Genomic DNA, 27,771 nt, shown 5'->3' on the forward strand with positions numbered 1-27,771 from the left:
TTAGTCTTGACTTATTGCGAGATTTTAATGCAGAAATTAGAATTAAATATAAGCTAAAGCAAATGAAACCAATATTTAGGATCAATGAGCCTTGGAAAATCAAGTTGGATGACATGACATTGATGTTAAAGGTGGTCATATTCATAAATGACAGACACGCCATACTGTGTGTCTTATGCTTAAATATTGATTGAACTTATTTGTCTATGAATAAATTAACGTATGTAAATAGAATTCATACCCATCCAGAAATGCATAATTTAATCAAAAGCAGATTCTGTACATTTCATTCATCAATAAACTGGATAGAAAGCTCAAAAAGGACCTGAACGATTACTGAATGGCAGTGTATAATAATACAAACCATCCCCCTTGTTTGTTTACCTGCTCATTGGCGGAGACCTGCACCCATAAATGTGTTGCACTACTGGACATGTCTTGCCCCCCAGCCGACAGCTCTGCTCTGTGCTATATTTATCTCCACCCTCACCATAAAAGGCTGTGACTGCTGCTTGGACACCCTGGCAAGGGCCAACATTATTTTTGTTGTGTAGACCGCAGCCCTGTGCGCACCTACCTGTAGCTTTGCTGGGATATCAAGCTTTGGGCCAGCTTTTCTTTTGACACTTGGAGTTTGGGCGGTTTTGTCCAGGGTACGCGGCCTCTGCAGGGGTAAGATCTGACAATGCCAGGCAGTTGTAATTGTTGCATATTGAATGTCTCAGCATGTTGAAAATGTGCCTGACTGCCTGGAAATCATATTATGTCTTGATATGTTGCAGGTTTGAATGTACAGATTTTAGATCAAGGAAGTATTGACTAGAATACTTCTGTTACACTACAGTGCAGTTTGTTTTTCCATGTTCAGCAAAGACAAAGCTTATCAAATTGAAGTTATGATTAACGTATAATATATTATAATAACAGTAAGTCCACATGCTCTTGAACACTAACTAACTAGACAGACAAACACATAGGCAGGAAGAGACTCAGAGGCTTGTACAAGGAGCGGCCTGCAGGATGTCTGGATCTATACCTTTCTACCAGAAGCACCACCGCCACTACGACCGTGGCTACCGTAGCAAGGAGACGGAGGCTAAAATGAGCCTGTACCAGTCCAGCGCCAGATATGCTGCTGCTGCCAGCAGCAGCAGCAGCAGTGCCTCCAGGAGCAGGGGGTAAGGAGGAGGAAGGGTAGGAGGAGGATGGAGGATCATACCTTCATCAATACACTTCTTTGTCATCAGGAAAGTCCTAGTAGCTCCCTAACACCTTCATCTACCCCTCCCCAGCTGATCAAGTTCCCTTCCATCACTCTTGTTGGATCACTTCCCCCGTCACCGCTTTGGGATCAAGTAACCAACCCTCTCCCCCTTCTTTCACTTTGATCAACACACACCTGAGGATTATTGCTCTTTATAATGACTGGAGACAGCTTTGAATCCTGCATGAAGCTCTTTGCATGAGAGAAGCACTGTATGCTTTCATGCATGCTGACTAAGTCATAAATCCATCATCCCCAGGTAACAAAAATGCTTTATGGGAAATAACTCGTCCAGTTGTTAGATAAGGTAAAAGGAAATGCATTGTTATGTAATGGAGTTGTTACTGAAAATAGCATATTGACCTGTGCATACCATGCTACAGTGAAAGTAAGAAGTGATAGTGTATCAGTCTTGTCCACTTGAACACAAGCACTGTGTTTTGGATCTTAAAACATGGGCACATTGACGCTGATAATTGCATCTTGAAAAACTTGTTGCTTCCTTTTATTTTCAATAGACATGAAATAGTAATTGGTTGCATCTGTTGATCAGAATTATTGATGTGTTGGTCAGCTGGCAAGTGTTTACAAGAGAGACAATGCCTGGATCAAATAGTAAATGTGTCCATTAATGGGGAGACATGCATATTGTTAGAGGTTAACAGTCAAAATCAATAAAACAAAAGAAATATACAACAAATTCCCTACAGAGTTTCCATCATCTATCTATCTAAATCCAATATTTATGGGACACTGAGCTTGTCTGTCCTTGGAATAACAAAACACCCAGTTTATATTGATCCTATCTTTCACAGTGTCTGCCAAATCTTTAAATAGACTGGCCTGGAGAGTGTGAACAGGTCACAGGGCTTAGGTTTTACTAACTCCATCTGATCGTTGCCTTTACACTCGTAGCTGGGAAGCCCACCAGCCCCCAAATCAGTGTTGAGTGTCGATTTAACAGTCGAGGTGGCTACGATAACGTGGTTGTTGGTTAGCCTCTCTTCAAGTTTTTCTGGAAAGTCAAGAGTATATACTCGGCCAGAGCTAGAAGGACTCTGACCCAGATAGATGGAGGGGGAACTGAGGGCAGCTGGCCTGTCAACCTTCTTGCCCCTGCCTCCTTATCAAGTTCTTGATATCTCATACTGTGAATCCACAACCCCCCTTTTTAAAGAGCCGCAGATAGGGTTGCCAATGAAAAACTGTGGCCTGTCTGATAATGCACGTTATAAAGACTGGAGGGAGATTTTAAAAGAGTTTCATGTCAGAATTTGAACGTCTTTTGGGTTAAAATGGTTGTTGTACTCTTCGATTTGCGGTTTTGTTCTGCACTGCAGTGTCTTATTATATGAAGTTACTATAAAACTGTCGATTAGTGACTGAATGATTACTGTTTTCCTCTGTGACTTTGGTATCAGATGATCTTGAAAACTTTTCAGGTGTAAAATCAAAACTAAACCATCTCCACCATCTCTTTAATCAACAACTCATCAACCCTTGGCCTTGAATTTATCACACATATACATACACATGTTGTTAGTTGCACTGTCTGGCTGTGCATAGGACTGATTTTATTCTGTTTGTCTCAGTCTTAAAGTGTCTTCCCACTCTGGACTGGAAGAGAGCAGACTAAGCCCCATACCAAAGAGAGCCAAGCCAACTTACTTGGCTGTGGATAAAGAGAACCAAATCATCGGCTATGTAGTGCCGATCTTCAGGGGCAGGTAATAAACACTTCACCCTACAGAGCTGAAAATCCAAGAATGCTTTGCAACACGTTATTTCAATTTTAATGCTATTCCTTACCCCATACATCCATCGCTGGCTCTGCACAATCGACTCCTAGCGACGATTTTGCTACAGGATTTTCAAATACAGAGGAAACAAGAGTGAGGGGCACTGCTGCACACATGGCTCGCAGAGATTTGTTCACCAGTGGGTTGGAGATGGAGAGGTCAGAGCTGATCTCCAGGAAGGAGGCCATGCGCGAGTCGGCCGAGCGCATCTCACTGAGCAAAACGGTCAGTGGAGGATTTCCTGCTGTGTTCAAATCACATGGGAAACTTAGCGCATATCAGACTTCACAGCAAAATTAAATCAGTGTTAGTGTAACCGGCCAGGATTAATTGCAGTGCTGCATGGGTGCCTGTGGTTAAGTGGTTGTTATTACTACCCGTAACACAAGGGAGTTATTTATGTCCCTGGGTGATTATGTGAAGTAGTACCCAGCCATTCAATGAGCATCATAAAAGCCACAGTTACTTCCTCACTGCATTTATCTGTCTCCACTCTGCCAGATAGTAGCCTTACTACTGGGTGACAAATTCCTGAAGAGATCACGTTTCTTGAGACACAGCGAAGCAGCGGTCCAGCGTTGTGTTTTCATGTAATTTTCTGAGTCACTGGACATTGCACAACTAGATGGGGCATCAGCATCCTCAGCTATTCATAAAACATGATGAACAACCAAACCCATAACTCAGTGAAAAGTGCATACATGTGGCATGTATAAAAGACATAAAACATAGGTTGGCATTTCTGCAAATTTGTGGATGTAAAAGATTTGTTTTTGCTTCCAGCATGCTTTGTGAATTCTTTGAGAAATCATGCAGAATTGTTTTGGTTTAAGAGTTTATGATTGGCACAGATAAACCTGAGCTGAGTGGTTTACTTTGCTAACTTCAGATCCATGAACACGAGGAGCACTTCAAGCGTATAAACGAAGACAGCCTGATGCACGCCCCGGAGTTTGTGATTAAACCTCGCTCCCACACTGTGTGGGAGAAGCAGTGTGTGCGGCTGCATTGCACTGTCAGCGGCTGGCCGGACCCCCGGGTCGTCTGGTAGGTCACAGACACACAACCAACGCCAACAATACAAACTTAAGTCTGTCCTGTCGACGTCCTCCTCATTCCTTTAATGTGAACCCAGTTTTCATGGCTCCACACTTTCTCTCCGTTATTCTGTTTCATACTTTTCAAGACTTTTCTGCTTCCCTTTGTGTGTCTTCTTTCATGTCCTCTGCCTGTCACCACAAGGTACAAAAACAATGTGTCAATTGACCCCCTTGCCAGCCCTGGCAAGTATAAACTTGAGAGCAGATACAGCGTGCACTCACTGGAGATCAACAGGTAGGTGTAGCTTTGCTCATCCACCTTAAATGTACCTTAAAAACATTCTTCTAAAAAAGCCACAGAAATATTTTCTGCCAGAGCTTACCATCAATAACATGATGGCCATAATGATTCTGTAGATTGTAGATCCAGAATAAACTGATGAAAATCATTAGCTTGTGGAGGGATTTTGTAAAGTTTAGATTTGTGTATGTTGTCTGCCATCTTTGACAGTTTTTGGCACCAGAAAAAAATCCAAATGCGTTTGAAAGGAAGAAGCCTGAGACTGAATGAGAAATAGAAACCTGGGAACTTAGGGACCAGGATAGCATCCAAAAAGGTTTCAGATCAGAAAAAAACTCAGATTCAGGGGAACGATTACTGTCTAAAAAATCAAATCAACAGCGAGCACAAACACACAGCGCCATTTGTGTGGCTTTTCCTTGTTGGTGATGAAAGACGAGAATAGAGGGATGGTGTGCAAACTGTAGTGATACACGGGGACAGTGTTGGTGTAATTTCTCTTACTGCCAGAAGGGGGAGAAAAATAATCCTTGCTGTTGCTTTAATATTTTTAGCAATTTAAAATGTTGACCTTCAAGAGGGAAATAAGCTTCAATATACATGTCAGTTTAAGGTAATTTAGCTCTGGCTTCAGCTTTCAGCCAGTATTGGGCCAATTTGGAAATGTCATGTCCGTACAACCAAAGCCTTAATTTGTGGTGTGGCAGGTGTTGATATATGCGTTTGACATTGTTTGACTTGCCAAAACTTACTCACGCTAAAGGCCCGTGAGCCAGATAACTTCCAAATCTTTTTCCAAGCTGCTATAGATAACAACGAGCACATCTAAAATTATCCAACACCACATTGGGCTATTTTGATAAACAACCAAAACACGCGCCTGCTTTAAATTCATTGTTTCTGTTCTTTACTTTCTTGCTCAGGTACATTTATGTAGAGAGACACACAGCACCTTGTGCAAATGACATCACCAGGGGTTTCTATTTATTGCCAGAGTATTCCTGGCCAGGAGTTATGGAACGCTTTACAGTTGGGGCTCACATAGTTGGTATAATTTACATGGCTGAGAGGGCTGAGGTTGAGTCGGGGGGATGGGTGCCGTACACGTGAATCCTGAAGTGACGGGATGTGCATATCATGGACACTGATCAGCTGATACTCTCCTTTTTCAGATGTGATTTTGATGACACGGCGCAGTATCGTGTCTCTGCCATGAACTCCAAGGGAGAGCTGTCCGCGTTTGCCTCCATTGTCGTCAAGAGTAGGTTTCCACCAATACCACTGTTAATCCCCAATACTATCATGATCGCAAAATGATAATTAATAAGAAGAAAATGCAGTTATTATATCCTCCAAATTATTTAACGATTGTGTATCAGTGTGAAATATGTGTTTTCTAAAATGGAAATGATATCAGCAACGATTTTGATATAATACATTCAGTCCATCAAAGGGTGTCATACAATACTCTCTATATGCTGTATGTATTAATAGCGACTGCTGCTATCCTCCTTAGGGTTCAAAGGTGAAATTGATGACTCCCTGCCATCTCCTAGACGTAAGTGTAAATTTGCTGTTTGTCAGGTTTTATGTTCTTAGGCCAACAGGGGCTTGAAAATATCCCAAAATAAGTCAAAACAAGTCCAAACAAGTTGCTGCAGCTAAAAATTCCCTTTTTCTTGTCACCATATAAGAAAAAACGGTCCACAGTTGACTTTCTTCTGGTCTGCACCTGGTCCCCAAAAGAACATCTGTCTTTTTACCCCTAATGCTAAAGTTTTTATTTTTCATTTTACCAGCTAACTTTGTATGTCTGTTGACTGCAGCTGTGCATGTGCCACTCATTTTTTATAAGTGCTAAAAACGGTTACTTGGCTATTACTGTAACAAGGTTGATGCAGCAGCAAAGTTGCATGCAGTCAAACCAAAACAATGAGCTAAAAGTAGCTAAAAAGGCTTCACAATTCTGAATTTCTGTGTGAAAATGCTCAATGGATTTGTCGTACAATGTCACATAATCAACATAATATCTCTTGCTGGGTTGTTGGTGACTCGTACAGCACATGAGTGACTCTGGGTGCCGGGTGGTGGGATGCTGGGTGCACAGTTGTGGGGTGCTACTGCGTTAACAACCTTTTTGTTTCTTTGATGCTGTGGCGCCAATGCAGGTTCCCTTACTGGAGGTAACAGGTTCACAGGAGTCTGGTTTGAACACATTTTGGTGAACTTGATATTTCCACTGAGTATGAGTTAATGCATGGCCACCGCTTTTCTGTGTAGAAATTTCACAGAAATTTCACATTAAAGTTCACAGTATTCTCCTGAAACTGTGTGATTGTAGTTAGTTTGGAAAGGATTTTCAACGTTTCCAATTCAAAATGAGCACTCTGGTAATATGCAACGTTGAACGCTCATGTTCTCATGTAATTTAGGGCTGTCTTAGTATGTATATAAATATATACATATCTTGCATTAAATAAAAATACAGTTTGTTGCTATGATAGTGTCTACACTGATACATCTCTTTCTAGAATATCTAGCTAAAAAGAGCCCTTCTGTTTTTATTTTAGATGAATTAAAGTATTATTTAATTCTAGACACACAGCAAATGTGTTAAATGCACAAATGACTAACATCACAGTGAAGATCCTACTGAATTATTGACTGCGGAGTGTTTTTAAAGTAGGATTTTATACGTCTGTTGTGTTTCACCAAGCATGACAATAAAAAAGTGTTTCACTTATTTAGATTACATTAACCCTTACATCACCCTTTAGTGAGACAATCTGCTATGGTTAAGCTAAAGGTTTGATGAGCTAGTTATTATTATACGTGCCTGTTTCATGCTTCATCTATAGATGGCCCAGTGTCTGAGTATGGCATCACCTTCCGCACTCACATTGTGGATAAGTTTGGTGTATCATTTGGAAGAGAGGGTGAGACCATGAGTCTGGGGTGCACAGTCATCATCTACCCTGCCCTACACCGCTACCAGCCGGAGGTCCAGTGGTACAGGGATGGTACGTAGATGACTCTGACAGTTTTTGACAGTGCCTACAGCGTATTGCGCCGTTAACGCACAAAATCTAACGTCAAACGTTCACTGGCATTCGTTCCAGATATTCTTCTGTCTCCTTCTAAATGGCACCACATGCACTGGAGTGGAGACCGAGCCACACTGACAATGACGCACCTCAACAAGGAGGATGAGGGGCTCTACACCCTGCGTGTGACCACCAAGTCTGGATATGAAACCTACTCGGCCTATGTCTTTGTCAGAGGTGGGTACACCCTCTATGAAAGTTAGAATTTCACATCAGTGGATAAAATATTGAACAATTAAGTATGTGCATCTAAATCCTCTCAACAGTGTGGTTGCATGCGCAAAGATTTTAATGGCCAGCCGTTACCCCTTAAAGCCTCCATACAATCAAATTTGACACCTCAGTGTTTCTACTGTATATATGTGTAGAACTACTGAATATGTGATCATTATCTGGCCCAAAAATAAAAATAAAAACTGTCAAGAATATAGGCATTCTTAATGGTATTTTAACATTTATCATTTCCTGTAAAACAACAAAAAAATGCTGGTGACTCATCCTGCACTTGGGGGCGTACACTCATTTTGCATCCCATCCGTCCTCTCCTCCCACTGCATCTATTTCACCAGCAGCACTGCGGTAGGAGAGCTCCTACGAAACGGTGGGAGGAAGCCTCTCAGGCCAATGGAGCTGACCAATCAGATCATACTGGCCATTTTGGGAGGGGCCTTCCAAGGTTCCTGTTTTACATGCAAACATGTAAATATGCAGAAACAAATAGCACTCTGCTATCGCTTTCATGGGGACCATAACTTACAGTTATCTAAGCTTTGACCTATTTATGAATATATATATGTATATATATATATATATCCCACATTAATAATGTCTGATATAACATGTTAACAGCCTTCAAATCTTTACAATGTTGTAATAATCCCATAGCTTTGTTCTTGTATCTCATCAAATCAAGGTCAAAGTCACAACAGCGTGTCCCCTGGCACCTGGTGATAATACCACATTTAACAAAGCGTTTGAATGTGAGTGAGTGTGGTTTTAAATAGGATACCTCTAATAGAGACACCACAGAGTGGCAACTCCCTGGCATCTGTTTGAATGCCATGGAAAAAGTGGTCAGGGAAGCTTATCTTTGTTGTCTTCAGAGACAATCTGACCTTTGGAGCTTGAGCTAATACACAAGAACCATGTTGAGTATGAACAGGCTAGAAAATAGACCCTGTTGTTGTAACAGGGTTTCCCAGTAAAGAACACACCAGGTACAGTCGTCTCCATAACAAATCGCTATATGATCCTGGCTGCTGTCACACTATTCTCAGAGAGCTCAGCCATGGAATGAGTCTAGCTTTTCTAGGAGAAGCTAAAGGCCGCTCAGATCCTTTTATTGTCTGGATGCCTCAATGAGCCAACACATTGTTAAATAAAAGTATATGTTAAATATTGTTTTTAAAGTTTCCTTTATACTGTACCCAGCTAATATAATGGTGTGGCTTTACCTACAGACTTCTGCAGACTGTATTGTGTTTCTTTAAGGGTCACCTCTTTTATCCCCTTTCACTTCAAGGCACTTCTGTCCTCCTATCTGGCTTGTGTTTGACACGTCTTCCGTGTATATAGCATTCATGCTAACAGGCCTGATGCTATTGTTACTGTATCTGTTAGATGCTGATGCCGAGGTTGAAGGAGCGCCTGGAGCCCCTCTGGATGTGCGCTGTCTGGATGCCAACAAGGATTACATTATTGTCACGTGGAAGCAGCCAGCTGTCGATGGCGGTAACTCCATCCTGGGCTACTTTGTGGATAGGTCAGTCAATGTGTAGCTGCCTGTTACTCCAATACTTGCAAGTATTTTTACAAATGTCTGTCATACATGTCCCATTATCAAATTAAGAGGGGAATTGCAACTTGAAAGAGTGATTTTATTTCTCTTCAATCCATTGCAAGTTCTTCTCTCTTTGAGACACTCTACAAGACAAACTGCAAGGATACTACCACAAGAAAGTACCAACTACAGGAGCTCAAACTGATCTAAAATTAGAGCAACTGGTATTACCAGCTCAAGGCTGCATGCTTGTCCAACCAACCAGTGAAGTTACATTTTACGTGTACGTCTGCCTAGAGTCATTAAAAAAAGTGAAGGTGACTTTTGGGTATAAACATCTCTTCATCATTTTATACTATTAAATATCTGTGACACATTTTAAGTATAATATCTACCAAACAATTTGGCTCATTTGACATTTGATTAAATTTCCGGAGAAATTATATTCATAAGAGAGGAATGGAATTACTTATGGATCGACAACCCAAAAACATAACAATGATATTAAAAATCCTGAATGAAGTACAGTACAATATTGGTCACATCTTTATTGTAAAGGTAAGTTTCACTGACTGATGTTTTCATATATGTGCACAGGTGTGAGGTTGGAACCACCCACTGGATTCAGTGCAATGACACGCCGGTCAAGTTTGCCCGTTTCCCCGTCACCAGTTTAGTGGAGGGCCGTTCTTACGTCTTCCGTGTGCGTGCTGTCAACAAGACTGGCATGAGCCGCCCGTCCAGAGTGTCCGAGGCGGTGGCTGCCATGGACCCGGCTGACCGCGCGCGTATGAGAGGTACTGCAGCCTAGGAATCTGACTTTACAGTTTACCCGGTCAAAGACATCCTACCCCTAAGAGCTCATAAAAGTAAATACAGCAGATAAACAGCAATAAATAGAGTTGGCCAAAGAATTAGAGTAGTATATCTATTTTTGTGTAACTCCAGTATGAAACAGGTTTTCGTTTTTTATTTGGTTGTTTTTGGAAAAATGTATAGTTTTCTCACTATAATTGGTCAGTTTTTAGTTTTTCCACTTTCAAAAGTGAAATTTGATTTGAGAAACTGATAATTAAAAAATGGAAAGTTGTATGAAAATATTAAAACTTTTACCAGATACAAGATTGGTAATATTATGATCATACTTCTCTTCTCAGGTACTTCTGCTCCCTGGACCGGCCAAATTATAGTCACAGAGGAGGAGCCTGCAGGTAGGAAACCACGTTTTTATCGGCAATCAACAATATTTCTACAAGTCTTGGATAGATGGTCAAATTTGCCAGTATTTTTGCTGCTCAGCTGCTGACTTAATTCTTTATCCATTGACTATCAGAGGGCATCGTTCCTGGCAGACCTCTTGAGCTGCAGGTGACTGAGGCCACCAAGAATTATGTGGTGCTGAGCTGGAAGCCACCAGGAGAGAAGGGCCTTGAGGGCGTCATGTACTATGTGGAAAAGGTAAATTGGAACCATTTATAATAATAAAACACTTGAATCATTTTTCCTGCGTCTGACATTCTCACATGGCAGCGCCTCTTTTGCTCTTTGTTTGTCAGTGTGTGTCCGGCACTGACAGCTGGCAGAGGGTGAACACAGAGATCCCGGTAAAATCTCCTCGCTTCGCGCTGTTTGATCTCGCCGAGGGGAAATCCTACAGCTTCCGCGTCCGCTGCTGCAACTCCGCTGGTGTAGGAGAGCCGTCTGACCCAACTGAGGCCACCACAGTTGGAGACAAGCTTGGTCAGGAGCCACACACAAACAAATACGCAGGACTGTGCCAAAGTATTTTAGATGTTTAGGTTCTTAACCAGGAGGCGCCTGATTAGTCCCAGAGTTTGTTCTGCAGCATGGCAGTAACCAAAACATAATGTTAGAGTCAAAAAGGACTATTTTTAGAACAATGAGCGCTACTGTGGAGTGTGTTGTTCCTATAAAACCCTCAGTCTGTATTCACAGAACTGTGGCAAGTTCTTGACCAAACGTGAGCAAGTCTATGAGCTTATACTTTAAAGCCAAGACAAATATTTATTTGATTTAGTATGACATAAAAACAATTCATGGCAACTTAACTTTACATTTAGTGGCCTAAACCTTTGCACAGCACTGCACATACATGATTTCCAAAAGCAGGAGATTTATATGTTATATGTTCTTGTCCTTAGACATCCCATCTGCCCCAGGGAAAGTTATTCCCACCAGAAACACAGACACATCCGTCGTCGTGTCCTGGGAGGCGTCTCGCGATGCCAAAGAGTTGGTAGGATACTACATTGAGGCCAGTGTTCTGGACAGCAACGTGTGGGAGCCATGCAACAACAAGCCTGTAAAAGGAACCAGGTAAAGTTACTCCTCTATCTTTATATTTATCAAGTTCCGACACAATGGGCTCTATGAACATTTGATCAAATCTATTTGCAGGTTCATCTGCCACGGGCTGATGACAGGAGAGAAGTACATGTTCAGGGTGAGGGCAGTGAATGCAGCGGGGCTCAGCCAGTTCTCCCCGGAGTCGGAGCCTGTGGAGGTGAAGGCTGCTATCGGTGAGTAAAATGGAGGGTTGATGCAGTAAATCTGAATACAGTCAGGTACTGTAGCAGTCAGAGGGTCTTAGAAGAAGGGTCTTTTTTTGTTGTGTACTTTTTGTAAATTTCTACAGATGAACAGAGACAACAATTTCTTTGTCTTAATAAATATTGCTATTGGAATATCTACATAAATACATTTATTTAAATAAAAGACAAACTCTTCCTTCAGACTGTGATGTATTCTGAAGAAAACCAGAAACTGAAACGTGAAGTTAAACAAAATGACTCCATGAATGCACTGAACACCACAGACCGATGACTGATTTTTCCTCAGGGTAGTTTCTTTCAAATGACGGAAAAATGTTGCACCTTGGAGTATTTTGTTGGTATTTTTATATAATGTGTTGTAGGCTGTTCTTGAAACATGTCTTCAGCTCTTTATATCATCCACACTTCCACACTTCCTCCACTATGGTCCCACTCTGTCATCCCCTCCCGTTATTCTACACTCCACCTACCCACCAACCTGCCCAGCCACATCTACCCCACCACCTCCCCCTCCTCCTCCCTGCACAGCCTGAGGCAGGGTCGGGGTCAGGACTTGTAGACTTCCTCTAATTTGGGTCAGTACGATCCAGTTCAGCGGTTGTTGCAAACCGGGCAATGTCACACTCCACCATCATCACCTACCCCCATTTCCACTCACCTATCCTGGGCACAAGATGTGCCGGCAACCCCCACACTGTGCTGAAGGTACCAAAACAAGAACTGCTCCCACTCTCTAACTGCACTCAGTTCTCTGTCCTAACATCTCTGTTAGCAACTAATCATACTGACTAATGAAAATAATGTGTTCCTTTATGTAATCTTTATTTAAAGACACACACAGACCCATTACAGATACACTGGCCTGCTTTTTATGCGATTGGCCAGCTAACATCGCACTCTCATAATAGGCTATCTTTCTACAAGCAGAGCAGTTTCCCACATCAGAAAAAGTATTCCAAAGTAATTTCAGTTCATTATATCTAATTGGAGCCTTTTAACTACATGAAATAATAATATTTGTGGCTCTGTAATGAACAATCTGGACACAAGCCCATCTAAATCACTTCAGCGTTTTGTAAAATATATATAGCTATATTCATGAATAGACATTAATGATGGAACTATTATTTTGGGTAATTATGCTAAAAAGACACATGCTAGGGTGAAATTATTAAATTACTGAACTTATTTTTAGCTACAGAACACAGTTGCACAGACAAAAAAGGCTATTTGGTTTCAGTTGGATCTGACAGCACTGCGCTAAATCACACTGAATAGTCAAAAAGCTTTTTTTCCATTATCCTTTACAATAATGAATTATTCATTCAAATTCAGGATTATGTGTAAAGCAATTACTTGGTATATTCATTTCAATTCAACTGAAAATTGATAAATGATTTTATTAAACAGTGACAAAAACAATGCTGCTGCTGTGAGAGATGCTCTTTCTGACCTCCTGCATGTGTTCCCTAAAACCTCTCTCTGTGTTATCACTAACACATCTTTCCTTTCAGCCTCTGGATGTTTTTCTTGTTCACTGGCCAGCTTTGTGCCGAGCAGCATGCTCGGTTTTCCCTTTTGGAACACACTCAGTAAGGATGCCAACGAATTTCTCATGCAGGCAGATAATACTGGTAATGTCACATTCAGGGGATCTATTTTCAAAGGTCAAAAGTCAAAGAGGTTTTTTTTGTCGTCATTTCAACCGTATATAGCGGGGGCAGTACATAGTGAGATGACAGGACGTTCCTCCAGCACCATGGAGCTGCATGAAGGCATAGGACTGAGTTCAATACAAGGGAATGATCATAGAGACGAGAGACAGTGCAAAGTCAAACAATACAATGCAGACAGTACAAATCACTAAGGAGACAAGACAAGGCATAAAAAGACAATACACATCAACAGAGAGCAGCGACGACGATGAGCAGATTAAGGGAGTATGAGTTAGGGTGATCGTAAGGTTATGCTACTACTTATTCTCCCAATATTACTGTTTATTTACAATTTGATATGATCTACAAACAATGATGACCAAGCACTACTTCATAAGAATTAGATCATGCTTTGCTGTAGCGTTCAGGCTCAATATACAAGTTGCATCATCTTTTGAAATCTAAGAGGCGATGAAATCTGTTGGCACCTTTACTTAAGTATTTTTATAAAGGGTCGGCACAAAGCCACACACTCGCTCTATTTGGCAGCTCTACTTTACACGCCTGCATGCTCTCATAATCCCAAATGAAGCCTCCTCACATGGATGTCACTTGTTGGTCATCTTGTCTTCATTTCCACTCCCAGTCAGATGAAGACATTCTGTTGTATTTGATAGGCTGATCTGATGAATATAGCTTGTATTAATGTTTATGCTTCGTCATTGTGTTTGCTGAATGTTGAGTGATAGAGATATGAGCTGTGAATGGATCTCTTTTTTTTTTTGCCTGTTTTAAAAAGCTTCTTCTGCTCTTCTCTGCTAACACCCGTAGGGGGCGGCATCCCACACGGTGTGTTGCCGAAGATGGGGCCGGGGGGTAACGCAGGCCAACTAACTGAGCACAGGCCACGCTGGACGGACACGCATGAAACTGTCCAGTCCCCTTCTGACACTGTTCAAAAGTGCAATAAAGCTCAGACTGACACTGAAGCCAGGGAGGGGGCCGGGGCTGCTAGTTCAGGCCTTACACAGCCCAAGGAGTGTAAAAATGAGTGGGGCAAGCGAGGCAGTGTGACCCGTGCCCCTGACCTGGCACAAGACCTGCTCTCAGAGTCCGTGTCAGGCTTAGTTTCTGACCCGCTTACTGACACAATCACGGCTGAGCACTTAGACCCAGTCACTGCTGAGGTTCAGGATCAAGGTGTGGAGGCAGCCACTGAGCCTGAGGCCCGACAGGCACGTAAGTTCTCTGTAGACGCGTCTGCTAATCGGGAGAGAACGAGGCCCGGCAGAGAGTCGGCAGGTGAGCAAAGACGTCAAATCCGGATGATATCCAAATGAAACTACAAATATAAAACCCCACCCTTTAAGATCCAGGAAAATATGCTATCCAAACTTTCAAAGTAACAAGGATTAACAGGATTTCCCATGTTACATCAGTTTCTGTTTGACATAAAATAATAAACAGTATGTCAGCTGCTCTGCTGTTATAAATTTTAAGGTAAGTCACCGTAAAGCACAACATAACCAAGACTTTACTTGTCACGCTTTCTGGACACCACTTCCCACAACACGTTGTACTCAATCCTCTGAGTACCCAGAGCACTTTAACACACTTTATCGAGAGCCAGTTAATCACACCCTGTGCTTAACTGGGCCAACCAAGCAACACAAGAGCAGGATTCTTCTCTTTGTGAGAGCTTTTTGGGAGAATGCTGATGGACGTCTTCAGATGTCCACCTCTCTTACACTTTTGGACACATTCAAGTTCACATGACTATTTGAGCATTGGCAGGCAAATTTTTGTTCACTGTGTTACATGATCCTGCTTTTGTAGAAAGCTCTATTCTCTGAAATCACTGTGTACTTTTATTCCATAGAACTGTGCTAACTGCTTTAGCCCTAACAATTAATTATATTAAGAAGTAGTTTGAGATTTAAAAAAAAAAATAAAATGCTTATTTGTTTACTTGTCAGGTAAACACCGGTCTCATTTTAGGTATGAACCAGCCAGAATGCACTGTAAAGTAGCTTAGTTTAGCTCAAAACTAGTAAAAGAACTAATTAACTTATTGTTTGTCCAGACACACTGTGTGTTACTTGTTTTTCTAGCAACACACAATGATTGGACTTGCAGCAAAATAAAACATATTAATTAGTGGGTTGTAGAGATGCTGGTTGTTGGAGTATGTAGCCCTTTCTGTAGGCTAAGCTAGGCTACACTAATGGGCAGTTGGTAGAGGCTTCATATTTAGAGTACTGACATAAATCCCAATCAAGTTTGATGCCACTCTAATTTTTGTCTCTTAGATATGAAGTTACAGACAGATTACACTGTAGTAACATAATATGATGCATAAGTTATTGCTTAAACTGCTAGATATTGCTAGCATTTATTTTATCCATGTGTCAATTGTTTTATGAACAACACACACCAACACTGGCCAACCACAGAATGTATAGTCAGATGTAACTAATAAGATGTGCTGGTCGGTGGATTTTAATAAAATTGAGACAACCTTAACTTAGCTTAGCTTATCTCTGCTGGTACGTGAACTACCAGTTGCATGTTACTTATATTGTCATGTGCTGATTGTTTTATTAGCAGTGGATAACATGCAACCAAATAGAACATGTTAATTTCTGAGTTTTATAAATGTGGAAGGTGGATTATGTTGCTACAAACCAGCATAACTGTTTCCTTGCATTTCTGCTAGGCTTAGTTAAGGCAAGCTAACTGGCTGCTGGCTGAGCTTTAATTTTAGTTTACAGTCTTGAAGAGTGGAAATCAAATAAGCAGTTTTCTTATCAAGTTTGTCAGAGCCAGAACATAAAGTAGTTTAGCTTAGCTTATCTTATCTTAGCTTAATTTAGATTAAACTTAAAACTGCTAGAAGAACAAATTAACCTGTTAATCATGTTCATTAAGTCTGTACATGTTACGTTCCCATGGTTTTATTAGCAAGACACAATGTTTTCTTCTGTTTTTGCTATGCTAAACTAGACTAAGCTAACAGGCTTCTAGCTGTGGCTTTATATTTAGTGCACAGACATAAGGAGTTGTAATCAAATAAGCATATTTCTAAACATTTCTGACTATTCTTTTTAACCATAATAATAAAGTCTAACTGAGACCACAGCTGGATGGAACACTGAAGCTCAACAATATATCCAAAGCTGCAATAAAACCATTTCTGAAATGTAAGTTTCAAAATGAATCGCAGCAGATGTGCAGCAGTGAAAAAGAAGTTTGGCAATATTTTAGTGCTTCAGTTTCCCATTACATCAGTTGCCCTGCTGAGGCTCCATGAGGTTAATTTAAGTCTTCTTTCTCAGCCTCTCCCACTCCACCCTATGGCATCACTATCCTGGAGTGTGTGCGTGACTCCATGGTACTGGCCTGGAAACAGCCAACATGCATAGGAGGTGCTGACATTACCGGATACTTTGTGGATTACCGTGAGGTCATTGATGGCGTGCCGGGGAAGTGGCACGAGGCCAACATCAAGGCTGTCAGCGAGAGGGCCTACAGGGTGAGTTGGTATGAAATCCAGATTTAATGTTTAGTTTACAGTTTTAAGAACAAAAGTTGTGTTTGGTTGTGTCTACAGGTGTCTGACCTGAAGGAGAACAGGAAGTACCAGTTCCAGGTGCGAGCAGCTAATATGGCAGGCGTGGGGATCCCGTCACTGCCCAGTGACACCTTCCTGTGTGAGGAATGGACCATTGCTGTACCAGGTTAGTTAAACCTCGTCTTTTCCCTGCTAGGAGAATATTTGTATTCAGCAGAAATACTTGGGTTTCTGCCATTGGAGTTCTGTCTTTTAGGAGTCCTGGAGATGCTTGTACAATAAGTGGATCATAGACTTGGACAGGTATTGGCATATAACACGCAGAGTAAAGGCTAACAAGGATACATTCTCTTTTATTGGATCTTGTCCGATAATAGAGGCTTCACGACGTCAGGAAATCTTTGCTTTGTTGCATTCACTCACAAGTCCAGTACTAAATAGTTGCAACACCCCATTAAGAGTGATCGCCCACTTTGATAGAAAAATATAAATTAATATAGTTATAGTCAGAAACTGGAAAAGGTAATTCTTTCTGCTAAGTCTCTGGTAAGTCTCGAGGCCTGCCCGAATTTATTCTTCATTGAAATGAAATATTGTTCTGTTGCAAATGTTTATACATATACCAGACATGATTAAAGTCAAACGCCCAGCTGAAGGTCTTTTTTCCACTTAGTGAAGTCAAGCAGTGGCCAGATTGGTGGCCACACCTTCGTCTGTAAATGCATTACCGTGGGATATTTCTGTGAGAGCATACTGTCCCGGTTTAAAGCAAGTACTGATGATATCATCCTAAGGACTAATCATAATGTCACATAAACAGGAAACAAGAAGCAATGTGGGAGCATTTTCCTCTATTCTGTGCACGTAATTGTTTCTGGCAACCACTGGTCGATTTATGGTCACTATGAAATTGCAAAAACTATGAATTTCTTTTAACCGCATAACATCATGTGTGTCTGGCTGTGTGTCCTGGACTGCAGGACCTCCTCATGATCTGCAGATTAGAGAGGTGCGAAGCGACTCCCTGGTGTTGCTGTGGAAACCGCCCGTGTACCAGGGCCGCGATCCTGTGAACGGATTCTACATTGACATCAAGGAAGCGGACGCACCAGAGGAGGCCTGGAGAGGAGTCAACACCAAGGCTACAGAGAAGACGTTCATGAAGGTCTTTATCTTTGCAGCGGGAGATTCATACTCATGTGTGGCGGCAGCTGATGTTTTATCAGGTTATCTTCTGTCAATTTCCAGATTGAGAACCTTAAGGAACGTGAGACGTATGTGTTCCGTGTGCGCGCTCAGAATAAAGCCGGCGTTGGAAAAACTTCATCCGTGACAGAACCAGTTCCTGCTTTGACCAAACCAGGTAGGATGACAAAGATGATGATGAGCACCTTGCAAATTAAAACACGTTATTTAGCTTTTCCTTCTGTGTTATCTTAGGCACCCAGGAGATAGTTGTGGATGTGGATGATAATGGTATCATCTCCATGAACTTCGAATGCTGTGACATGACCCCCGACTCCAAATTTGTGTGGTCCAAGAATTACGAGGAAATCACAGAAACGTCCCGCTTGACTACAGAGACCAAGGGAAACAAGTGAGATGACTTAAAGTTGAGACAAATTGAATGCAAATGGAATGCTTTTACCTAAATAATATACTTTTTCTGCAGGTCCAAAGCTGTTTTCAACGCTCCTGAGGAGGAGGACATTGGCATTTACTCATGTCTCGTCACCCACACTGATGGTGCTTCATCCAGCTACACTCTCTCTGAGGAAGGTAGGCTACAAAAACCAGGGAACAGCAGATCAGCTGTTGCTTTCTTTATCATTTCTGTTAATGAATCTCTTTCTCTCACGATTGTCAGAGTTGAAGAGGCTGCTGGTGATCAGCCATGACCACAAATTCCCGAGTGAGTGCTTCACATCTCCTCCATGCTGCTTTTAAGTGTGTCGTGAACTGGCTCTCACTCTTTCTTCGTCCTCTTCTGCACACCAGTTATTCCCCTGAAGTCAGAGTTGGCTGTGGAGATGCTGGAGAAAGGCAGAGTTCGCTTTTGGCTGCAGGCGGAGAAGATATCTTCCAACGGCAAAATCGATTACGTTTTCAACGAGAATGTTCTCTCTCAGGGGGAGGTGAGAAAGAGTCGGAGTAAAAACTTCTCCGCTCTATTTCTTGTTTCAGTAGTGTGTCTAAGAAGCAGTATCTGTTGTTAACTCTTCTCTTTATGGTTTTACAGAAATACAAGACCAACTTTGACAAGAACACTGGCGTGATCGAGATGATCATGGAGTGCCTGACCCCGGCAGATGAGGGCACCTACACCTTCCAAATGCAGGACGGGAAAGCCACCAACCAGTCCAGCTTGGTGCTGATCGGAGACGGTACGTTCAGTCAAACAAACAAACAAACAAACAAAATCTGACTTTGGCCAGTATGACAAATGTTGGCTTTATTTTTCTGTAATATTAAATACATGTGATTGAATATACACAGTCCAACCTAAGATTTGGAAGACAGTCAAATATATAGATGCATAGATACTTCATTGTACAATATACGTATAACAAACACAATCAGCCTCAGATCACTTCTCGACACTAGAGGGCAGTAAAAACATTTAACTGAGCAGCTTAGACTACTGTATGTTAACTGAATGGCATCAGCACATGTCATGGTTAGATTCCAGGCTAGGTATTATTGATTGATTGTTGCTTTGAGCCATAAAATCTGTAAACTATATTTATTCGCAGTTTTCAAGCAGCTGCAGAAGGAATCCGAGTTCCAGAGAAAAGAATGGTTCAGAAAGCAAGGTATGGCACTGTTGACTCATTGATCTGTAACTTTCTTGATCAGTTGCTGTTTCGCCTATAACATGACCCAGAATCAGCTAATGATTGGCATCTCAGCTTAAAAAGATGGTCAGATGCAGGGCTTGTTTGCGTTGTGTGTTTTAGTCCAGTCTTCATAAATGTCACATTTGTTCCAGGTCCCCACTTCATCGAGTACTTGGGCTACGAGGTGACACCAGAGTGCTGCGTTCTACTCAAGTGCAAGGTGGGTCTGAGCCCCGCAGATGTTTGTAGCTGTCCTGTATTCAGTGAGTATCTTAACTCTCAGACGTCCCCTCTGCTGGTCAGGTGGGCAACATGAAGAAGGAGACCACCGCCATGTGGTACAAAGACGGACACCAGATCAAAGCGGATGAGCACCTCGGCTTCTCCGAGGGAGTCCTGAAACTGGAGATTGCTCAGGTGGGAATATGAGAAAAGAAATGAAGGTATATACTGTACAATTTATTGACATATATGACTGTGCAGCTCTGATTTTTTCTCTTTACATGGAGATCTTTCACCTCAAGGTGGAGAGAGTTGGAGTAATAACCAGGAGGGATGTTAAAACATTTCTCTAGAAAACTCCCAGACTCCTCTAACTTCACATTATCAGACCTACCTGTGCCAGCGCCATTAAATTAACTCACACTACATTTCATTTAACCTTCATTTAGCCTTCTCTTCATAAATCATTCATATCTCACTGTGTTGTCTGTAAACATCTGTCCCAGTACAGTGGCATGCCGTCCTCATACGATTAACGCCACATCTGAACATGATGTCACATTTGTCCTGTTGCAGCGCGACTCCTCTGCAGACTGTGCCGACAGCCTGATGTGCAGAAGACTAAAAGTTGGGCTCAGTTATCTCTTATCACCACGGGCCACAAAGGCCACTTCTGGTTTTGCCTGAGAATGCTTTACGTTTTTACTTTGTTTAAATATATGTTTGTTCGTTTGTTTGTTTGTGTGTTGGCTTTTTTGCACTTGCGTCATTACATGTGTTCTCTGCAGCATCCCTAGCAGAAGTCTCTTTTCAGATGAATGCTGTTTTATTTATGAAACGTCGACAATTTTTGGTCGAATCTGACTTTGCTGCTCTGACTGACAGATTTCTAAGAAGGATGCGGGTGTGTACGAGGTTATTCTGAAGGATGACAGAGGACAGGACAAGTCCACACTGAACCTGACGGATCAAGGTAACTTCATACCCAGGCTCGCGTCAAATGTACTCCATCAAGAAATATAGCTTATACATTTTGCTCTCTTTAAGGTTTCAAAGACTTGATGAATGAAGTTTTCAGTTTTATCGGTAAGTAGTCCAACAGTTAATGTTGCATCCGATTCATTTTAAACTCAAAATGAGCATTTAAATGAGCGTTTTGTGCTTGCAGCCAATTCCTCCACTCCACTAAAGATTACAACCACAGATGAGGGCATCCGACTCTACACCTTCGTCAGCTACTATAACGATTTACTCCAAGTGACATGGCACTACAAGTGGGTTCTTGATTTATATTCATATTTAACAGAATATTTGATTTACACACATTAATATCTCTTCAGGACTAAACCATGTGTGCGTGCCCTGACATGGTTTTTGTGTCTTTACGTCACAGACCAGTCTGGACTGTTAGATTTTTCTGCATCTTGTCTCCTACAGGGACTCGGCGATCTCCTTCTCCGACCGTATAAAGAGCGGCGTGGTCGGGGAGCAGCTGTGGCTCCAGATCACGGAGCCCACGGAGAAAGACATGGGCAAATATGCCATCGAGTTCAATGATGGAAAGGGAGGCCTGAGGAGGACTGTTGATCTCTCTGGTCAAGGTGAGGATGTTTAAATGTTTAGCTTTAAACCTTGTAGTTTGTGTGTCTTATCTGTTATTGCCTTTAATTGTGCAGTCAGCCAGGTTTTATGTGCATGACATGTGCAGACTTATTTTTTTATGTTCACTTTTAACGCCATTTATTGCATGCCGGCCAAACGAACTATAAAGCTGTGTTTCTTGACTAGTACACCACCTTCAGATTTGTGCAACTTGTTTTTGTTTTGCAGCGTTCGATGATGCTTTTGCAGAATTCCAGAGACTGAAGTAAGTTACAGACCTCTCAATAACCATCATGTTGTCAGCTTTACGTATCCACCAACCAAACATCCGTGAAGTTCTACGCATGAGATGCAGTTTTGCCGATTTAAAGAAAATAAATAAATGCAGATTAAGCCTTCATTTTCACTTCTGATTCTCCTAACCTTTGATCTTATTTGCTGTTCCCTCTTTTTTTACTTCCTCAGAGCTGCTGCTACTGCAGAGAGAAGTAAGTGATACTGTATTTACGCTGGACTCACTGCTTTAACATTCATATTTGCCTGTTTTGGGGTCAGATGACATAGTTTCCAATGCTGCAGCTACAGTTTTATCTCGAGCAAAATAAAAGCAAAGCTAATATAATCGTACTTTTCGCCTGTCGTTGCTTCATTTAGATCGTGCTCGAGTAGCAGGAGGCCTGCCTGATGTGGTGACTATACAGGAGGGCAAGGTAAACCACATCAGACAGCTCAATAACACATGCACCGTTGTCCTCCAGAGAGACACTTATCCTCTACTTTGAGAGCAAATAGAGGATAAGTGTCTCTCTGGAGGGGATAGAAAGGCCTCATATGATTAGTGTGTGTTGCCCGTCGTCCTCCCTTCAGGCTCTCAACCTCACCTGCAACATTTCCGGCAACCCCGTGCCAGAGGTCACCTGGCTGAAGAACGACAGGGAGATCACGTCCGACGAGCACTGCATCCTGAAGTTTGAGTCGGGCAAGTTCGCCAGCTTCACCATCACCGCTGTAAACACGTCAGACTCCGGCAAGTACAGCATCCTGGTGAAGAACAAGTACGGCACGGAGAGCGGGGACTTCACCGTAAGTGTCTTCATCCCTGACGAGGCGGCCGGCAAGAAAAAATAAAAAGCGGTCCAAATCTTGTCACAAATGTGTAGGATTTACATATTTGTGTGGGATATAAAATCAAATCTAGAGGTGCTGAATCTAACCCTGCAGTTAACAGTTAATTGACATGTACACATTTGGTCCAGCGATAAGAAATCTAACCAGAACATGACAAAGTTATTTGTCACTCTCAAATTATTACAGGTGCAACTTTTTGTTTGTGTAACGTTGTGTCACGCTGTGAAGCAAATGTTGGCTTTAGATGAAGGAATCACGGTAATAGACTCAATGTTGTGTAGATATAGTAGATGAAACTCATTAACACACAAAGTCAGTGTTAAATAACTTTAGATAAAAGTGCTTACCAAGCAGAGCAAACTTAACTCTGATCACTGCCATTTCTAGTTTTACTGTAACGTTTGCCTGTCGAGACCTGCTGAATTTTAGGCTGCCTGGTGGTGTGCTTTGGAAGTAAACGAAACGAGTAGCAAATGGGTTAAATCATGTGTAATTTCATCAGATGTTACGTCTGTGTTTGTTCCACTGTATTCCCAATCACTTTGTCTCCCTGTCTGTAGTGAACACTGAATGTCAGCCCACTGTCTCCACATTGTTAACTGTTGTTGATGTTATCCACCATTGTTACGACGTCCCCTTCACAGTGCATCATTAATGATTAATGACTATGGTGATGTTAATATAATGATGACTGTGAGGTCACACCAGTAGTGATGACTGCTTCACTTCCTGTTCCCCTGTTTCTCGATGAGACTAATAATAAAAGAAACGCATGTACTTCCCACACTTCCTCCTCCTCCTTCTCATTTATTTAAAGTCTTGGTTTTAAACCCTTCACCTTTCACGATTCATTCTTTTGTTTCTGCTCACTTTTTCACTCCCAGTCCCCATTTCTGTATAGAGTTGGACAGCGTGAAGATCAGCCACCAGCATGGAGACCACCCTTCCCACTACTATAATCCAGCCTTGATCTAGATACTTGCAGCTTAGATGTAGACGTAACTTAGAAAACACTAATGTTTCTCCTCGTCTGGTCACCATTCAACACTAAAGGCATCCAGTAGATAGATTACCGACCTGTCCCATAAGATAAAGCTTGTACATAGTTTATTTCATTAATAGTAACACAAGAACTAGTATCACTACCTCCTTTTTATCAGCTTTGCATCTCATACACTTGAAGATCAGGTTTCAACTGAATTCATGTTCTCCAGGATTTGCTAGATGTGTAAAAAAGGTATCTGAGCAAAGGCGTCCAAATAATTAGCTATGCAGGATTAAATTCACACAGTTTTTAAAATGTTTTTCTCTCAACGTTATGCTAAATATCTGAGGTATCCTTTTAAAGTAACTCACCCCAGGGGCCCCTTGTATGGCCACTATGACAGATTTAGCTAATTTTGGACTGCAAACTGACGGCACCGCGGACACAAATATTCACACGTAAAAAGAACAATATAAATAGATCTAGACAGGCCGATCTGATATCCAGCACATCATGAGGTAACACACTAATAAAGAACCGAGTGCAACAAGAAGCCTTGCACATTCAGTGGCAGTTTTCTTTCTGCCAGAAGGGTTGGGCAGAGCACACATCAATACATGTGTGTTTTTTTTTTTTTTTTTTAGTTTTTACTTATTAGGTTTTCAGTCAACAGGACTTGTTGGGTGTGGAAAATGCATCATGGCCCAGGTGCACGCAAATGGTACTTTGGATCTCAAAAAACAACAACAAAAAAAACAAGACTTGCAAATACTGCCTTTCACCATAGATGTCACCAAAGATCATGATACAGAACTTCAAGATTGACACTTGGACATGGACTCCTTATAGAAACCAGCAGCCCCAATACTGGGGCAGTGGCACATACAGACAATACCCCAAAAATAATCACTATGGAGAGCTTACCTGCACAGGCCTCAGCAAAAAACTCTCTAAAACTCACTCCTTCATTTTATCTTATTCTAACCCAGTAACATACTGTATAGATGAATTCTTACACCACTGCAGCGTGCAGTGTTACCTTTATTATAAACACAGAGTTTAAAAATTAACCATAGCTGCTCAGATTTACTCAATTTATTTAGAACATTTAATTTTTTAAAAAGTTGAAATCTTATTTAAACAAGTTTTAAGAGCCGGCAACATGTTTTAAGTTCTCAGCATTTCGAATCATGGTTCTCATGGTGTTTTCCAGGTTTGAAACCTTGTAAATAGTGATCTGAAACTGCTATGTGCACACTTGTAAAATGTTTTGAAACCTTGAATTTTTTAGTTTTGAAGAGTGAAACTGTTGAAACTTTAAAGTTGTACAGCATTGCACTGTTCTTTCTGACCTAAGAGCCATCTTTTGAGCTACATTTAGTTTTAGCTTTGAAACTAAATGTATAATATCATATGTGACACTGAAATTCATTATTAATGAAGTATACAGTAGAATCACTCTTCTGATATATATTGTACATTGTAAAATGTCTATAGTATCATATAAACAAAGATGATAACTACTGACATAAATAGAGGGCTTATATTCTGAAGATTTCTATTATTTGCTCTTTGGGATGTATTGCTTTGGCAGTCAGTGGTAGGTCTGACCTCACTGAACGTCCTGGGTAAGTAGTGGACATCACTTTGTGATGGTTGATTATGATTATAGTATATTTCTTTGCATGGCAACATCTCACTTGATTTTTTTCTCCTCTCAGCTGGAGGTCACGGAGGGAACACCTGACTTGGGGGTGACCTCCTATTGGACTGATGCGGATGGAAATGTTGTGTTTGGCCCAAACACCCCAAAGGAAAAGATGAAAACCACAGTGACTGGAACAAAAATGCAGAAGAGAAAGGGTGGGGAGTTTTAAATACAATACGTGTCTATGTGTTTCTGACATCTGAAACATTACAGCATGTTGTAATTTTGCTATGGCGCCGATTAAAAGTTTACTAATGAATATTCTCTTGCAGAGTCTGTTGCAAAGACACCTCCAGTGGAAAAGGTAGAAGACAAAACGAAGAGCAAGTGCAAAGAGGGAAAAAAGAAGGAAAATATTGTAGGTGACGTTGCAGCGGAACAAACTGAAGATGTAAAAGCAGATGTGGCTGACCAGCTGCTAACTGCTGACCAATCAGATGGCCCTGAGCAGACTGCAGACTCTGTGGAGGAACCTGAACCAAAGGCTGAGACACCGAATGAGTGAATATAGCAAAGAAAAGCATATAGTTTGACATTGGCTTATCATAATATAGACTTTATGTTTTCTCCTATATAAAATATTACTAACAACACATTTGAACTAATGGAACTGATAATGGGTTTAGTAGTATTTTAATAACCACACATCATTTACTGTTTCTACTATTTGCCTTTTGTTTTGATTTTAATATATTCTGTGTTTCATCATGTACGCTTCAATAAAGAAGTCATATTTATCGGTGTGCATCGTTACCCTCCTTTGTGTATTGTGCTCGAAGATTTAGAAATATACTGAGTGACGAGGGATTAGAGGTCTAAAGGGACACGGTCCTCTCTTGTTAGAGGTAGGAACAAAGCAAACATGAAAAATTCTTGGTGTGAAACAGAGCAGAAATAATTCAAATCACCAAGTGTGAAAGTTGTAGAGGTCCAGTAAAGATGCTCGTCCTCCAAGCAGAGTGTGTAGCTACATTTCAATTGAATTTGCATATACTCAGCTTTTATTATACCAGTTTAAATATTTCACCGGGTGAGATTAAATTAAAAGTGCCACATATTTATACATTTAGAAACCAAAAGTGCATGAATACTGTATATACATTTGAGCTCCTCAATCTTAGAAATCCCTCTGTAAAACAATCGGTCATGAGGAAACCTCACTGACTCAAATGGTAATTTGTGGGGAAATGAAAGTTGCTACTTCCCTCCTGTGCAGGGCCAGTCTGCTTCGTTTGTTCCTGTTACGTGTGTTTACGTGTAGGACAGTCTGGTGGCACGTTGCCTTTAAGTAAAGGTTCATGTTCAGTTACCAAATATCTGCCCTGAAAATCGACTGCGACTTACACCCGTCTGTGACCTCTGACCTCATAAATGTCTTCACTTAGGTCAGTCTCCTTAAAGCTGATTAGTCCAAAAGGTCTGATCTTTGTCTCTGTGCTGACTGTTTTTTCTCTAATGAGATTTTTGGACAGTGGAAGTTTATCTACACCACCTGTAGATCATACTTAGAGTGGAATAATTAATGTCACATCATTTGGAGATCTTTTTAAATCACTGTCAGACTCACAGGGATACACAAGATTTTCTCTGGCCCTGTTCACACCTGGTTTTAACCTGCATCCTGAGTGATCAGATCAAGTGGCCAGCTTAAAGAACAAATATGAACACAGTCAAGATGCATTGAGGATGCATTTGCAGAGGGCCTTAAGTGCTTTATGTGTTGGTATAATGACAGCACACACTTCACTCCTTAATGAGTTTGGGATCCTACAATCCTCATCGAATCGGATTTGAATGTGTAACAAATGGTAGGGTTGTACTTACTTGCGTATTTATTTTATAGTACAAATGGGGCTATAAAACATCCATTTTATGAGTCATTTGTTTGACTATGTCACCTTTATCTGGTGGCACTGATTCCAAAGGAAGTTTGCTTGTTTAAACATGTTTAACAGTTTCCATTATTGTCATAAACTCAGGTAATTAAATATTGGAACTTTAGAACTTCATTTTTAATCCCATGAAGTGGGAAAGTATCAGTTGTGTTCAGCTACGTATTGCTATAGACTGAGCAGCCATATGACCACCTGACTAATGTGTAGGTCACCCCCAAATCAGCCCTGACCCTGAAGGTGTGCTGTGGTATCTGTCAATAAGACATTAGCAGCAGATCCTTTAAGTCCTGGATGGATCGGGCTTGTT

General features: G+C 41.3%; 1 protein-coding gene across 1 annotated transcript; it reads left to right on the top strand.

The window, feature by feature from the left end:
• The first annotated feature begins 228 nt into the window (after window positions 1-228).
• Window positions 229-27,530, top strand: myom1b (myomesin 1b). The gene is made up of 40 exons (XM_084566240.1): window positions 229-1,178; window positions 2,857-2,991; window positions 3,114-3,288; window positions 3,953-4,110; window positions 4,306-4,398; window positions 5,577-5,665; window positions 5,921-5,968; window positions 7,263-7,424; window positions 7,524-7,685; window positions 9,129-9,270; window positions 9,886-10,085; window positions 10,446-10,499; window positions 10,622-10,746; window positions 10,845-11,028; window positions 11,451-11,625; window positions 11,707-11,828; window positions 14,348-14,365; window positions 16,852-17,048; window positions 17,127-17,253; window positions 18,068-18,252; window positions 18,336-18,450; window positions 18,528-18,684; window positions 18,760-18,866; window positions 18,955-18,999; window positions 19,086-19,222; window positions 19,327-19,471; window positions 19,841-19,900; window positions 20,077-20,144; window positions 20,228-20,341; window positions 20,723-20,773; window positions 21,032-21,119; window positions 21,194-21,232; window positions 21,315-21,420; window positions 21,584-21,747; window positions 21,977-22,013; window positions 22,214-22,236; window positions 22,403-22,458; window positions 22,616-22,831; window positions 25,583-25,724; window positions 25,842-27,530. Exons 1-40 carry the CDS (start codon window positions 1,021-1,023, stop codon window positions 26,072-26,074), a joined length of 4,812 nt encoding a protein of 1,603 aa, XP_084422366.1. The 5' UTR covers window positions 229-1,020; the 3' UTR covers window positions 26,075-27,530.
• The last annotated feature ends 241 nt before the right edge of the window (window positions 27,531-27,771 follow it).

Source organism: Chelon labrosus (genome assembly GCF_963514085.1).
Source record: "Chelon labrosus genome assembly, chromosome: 18".
Lineage (NCBI taxonomy): Eukaryota > Metazoa > Chordata > Actinopteri > Mugiliformes > Mugilidae > Chelon > Chelon labrosus.

Excerpts from the sequence above, each read along its gene's own strand:
- myom1b (XM_084566240.1), top strand. The coding sequence starts at position 1,021 with ATGTCTGGATCTATACCTTTCTACCAGAAGCACCACCGCCACTACGAC. Across the intron at positions 4,111-4,305 it reads CCGGACCCCCGGGTCGTCTG|GTACAAAAACAATGTGTCAA; the intron begins GTAGGTCACAGA and ends TGTCACCACAAG. Across the intron at positions 17,254-18,067 it reads ATGGACCATTGCTGTACCAG|GACCTCCTCATGATCTGCAG; the intron begins GTTAGTTAAACC and ends CCTGGACTGCAG.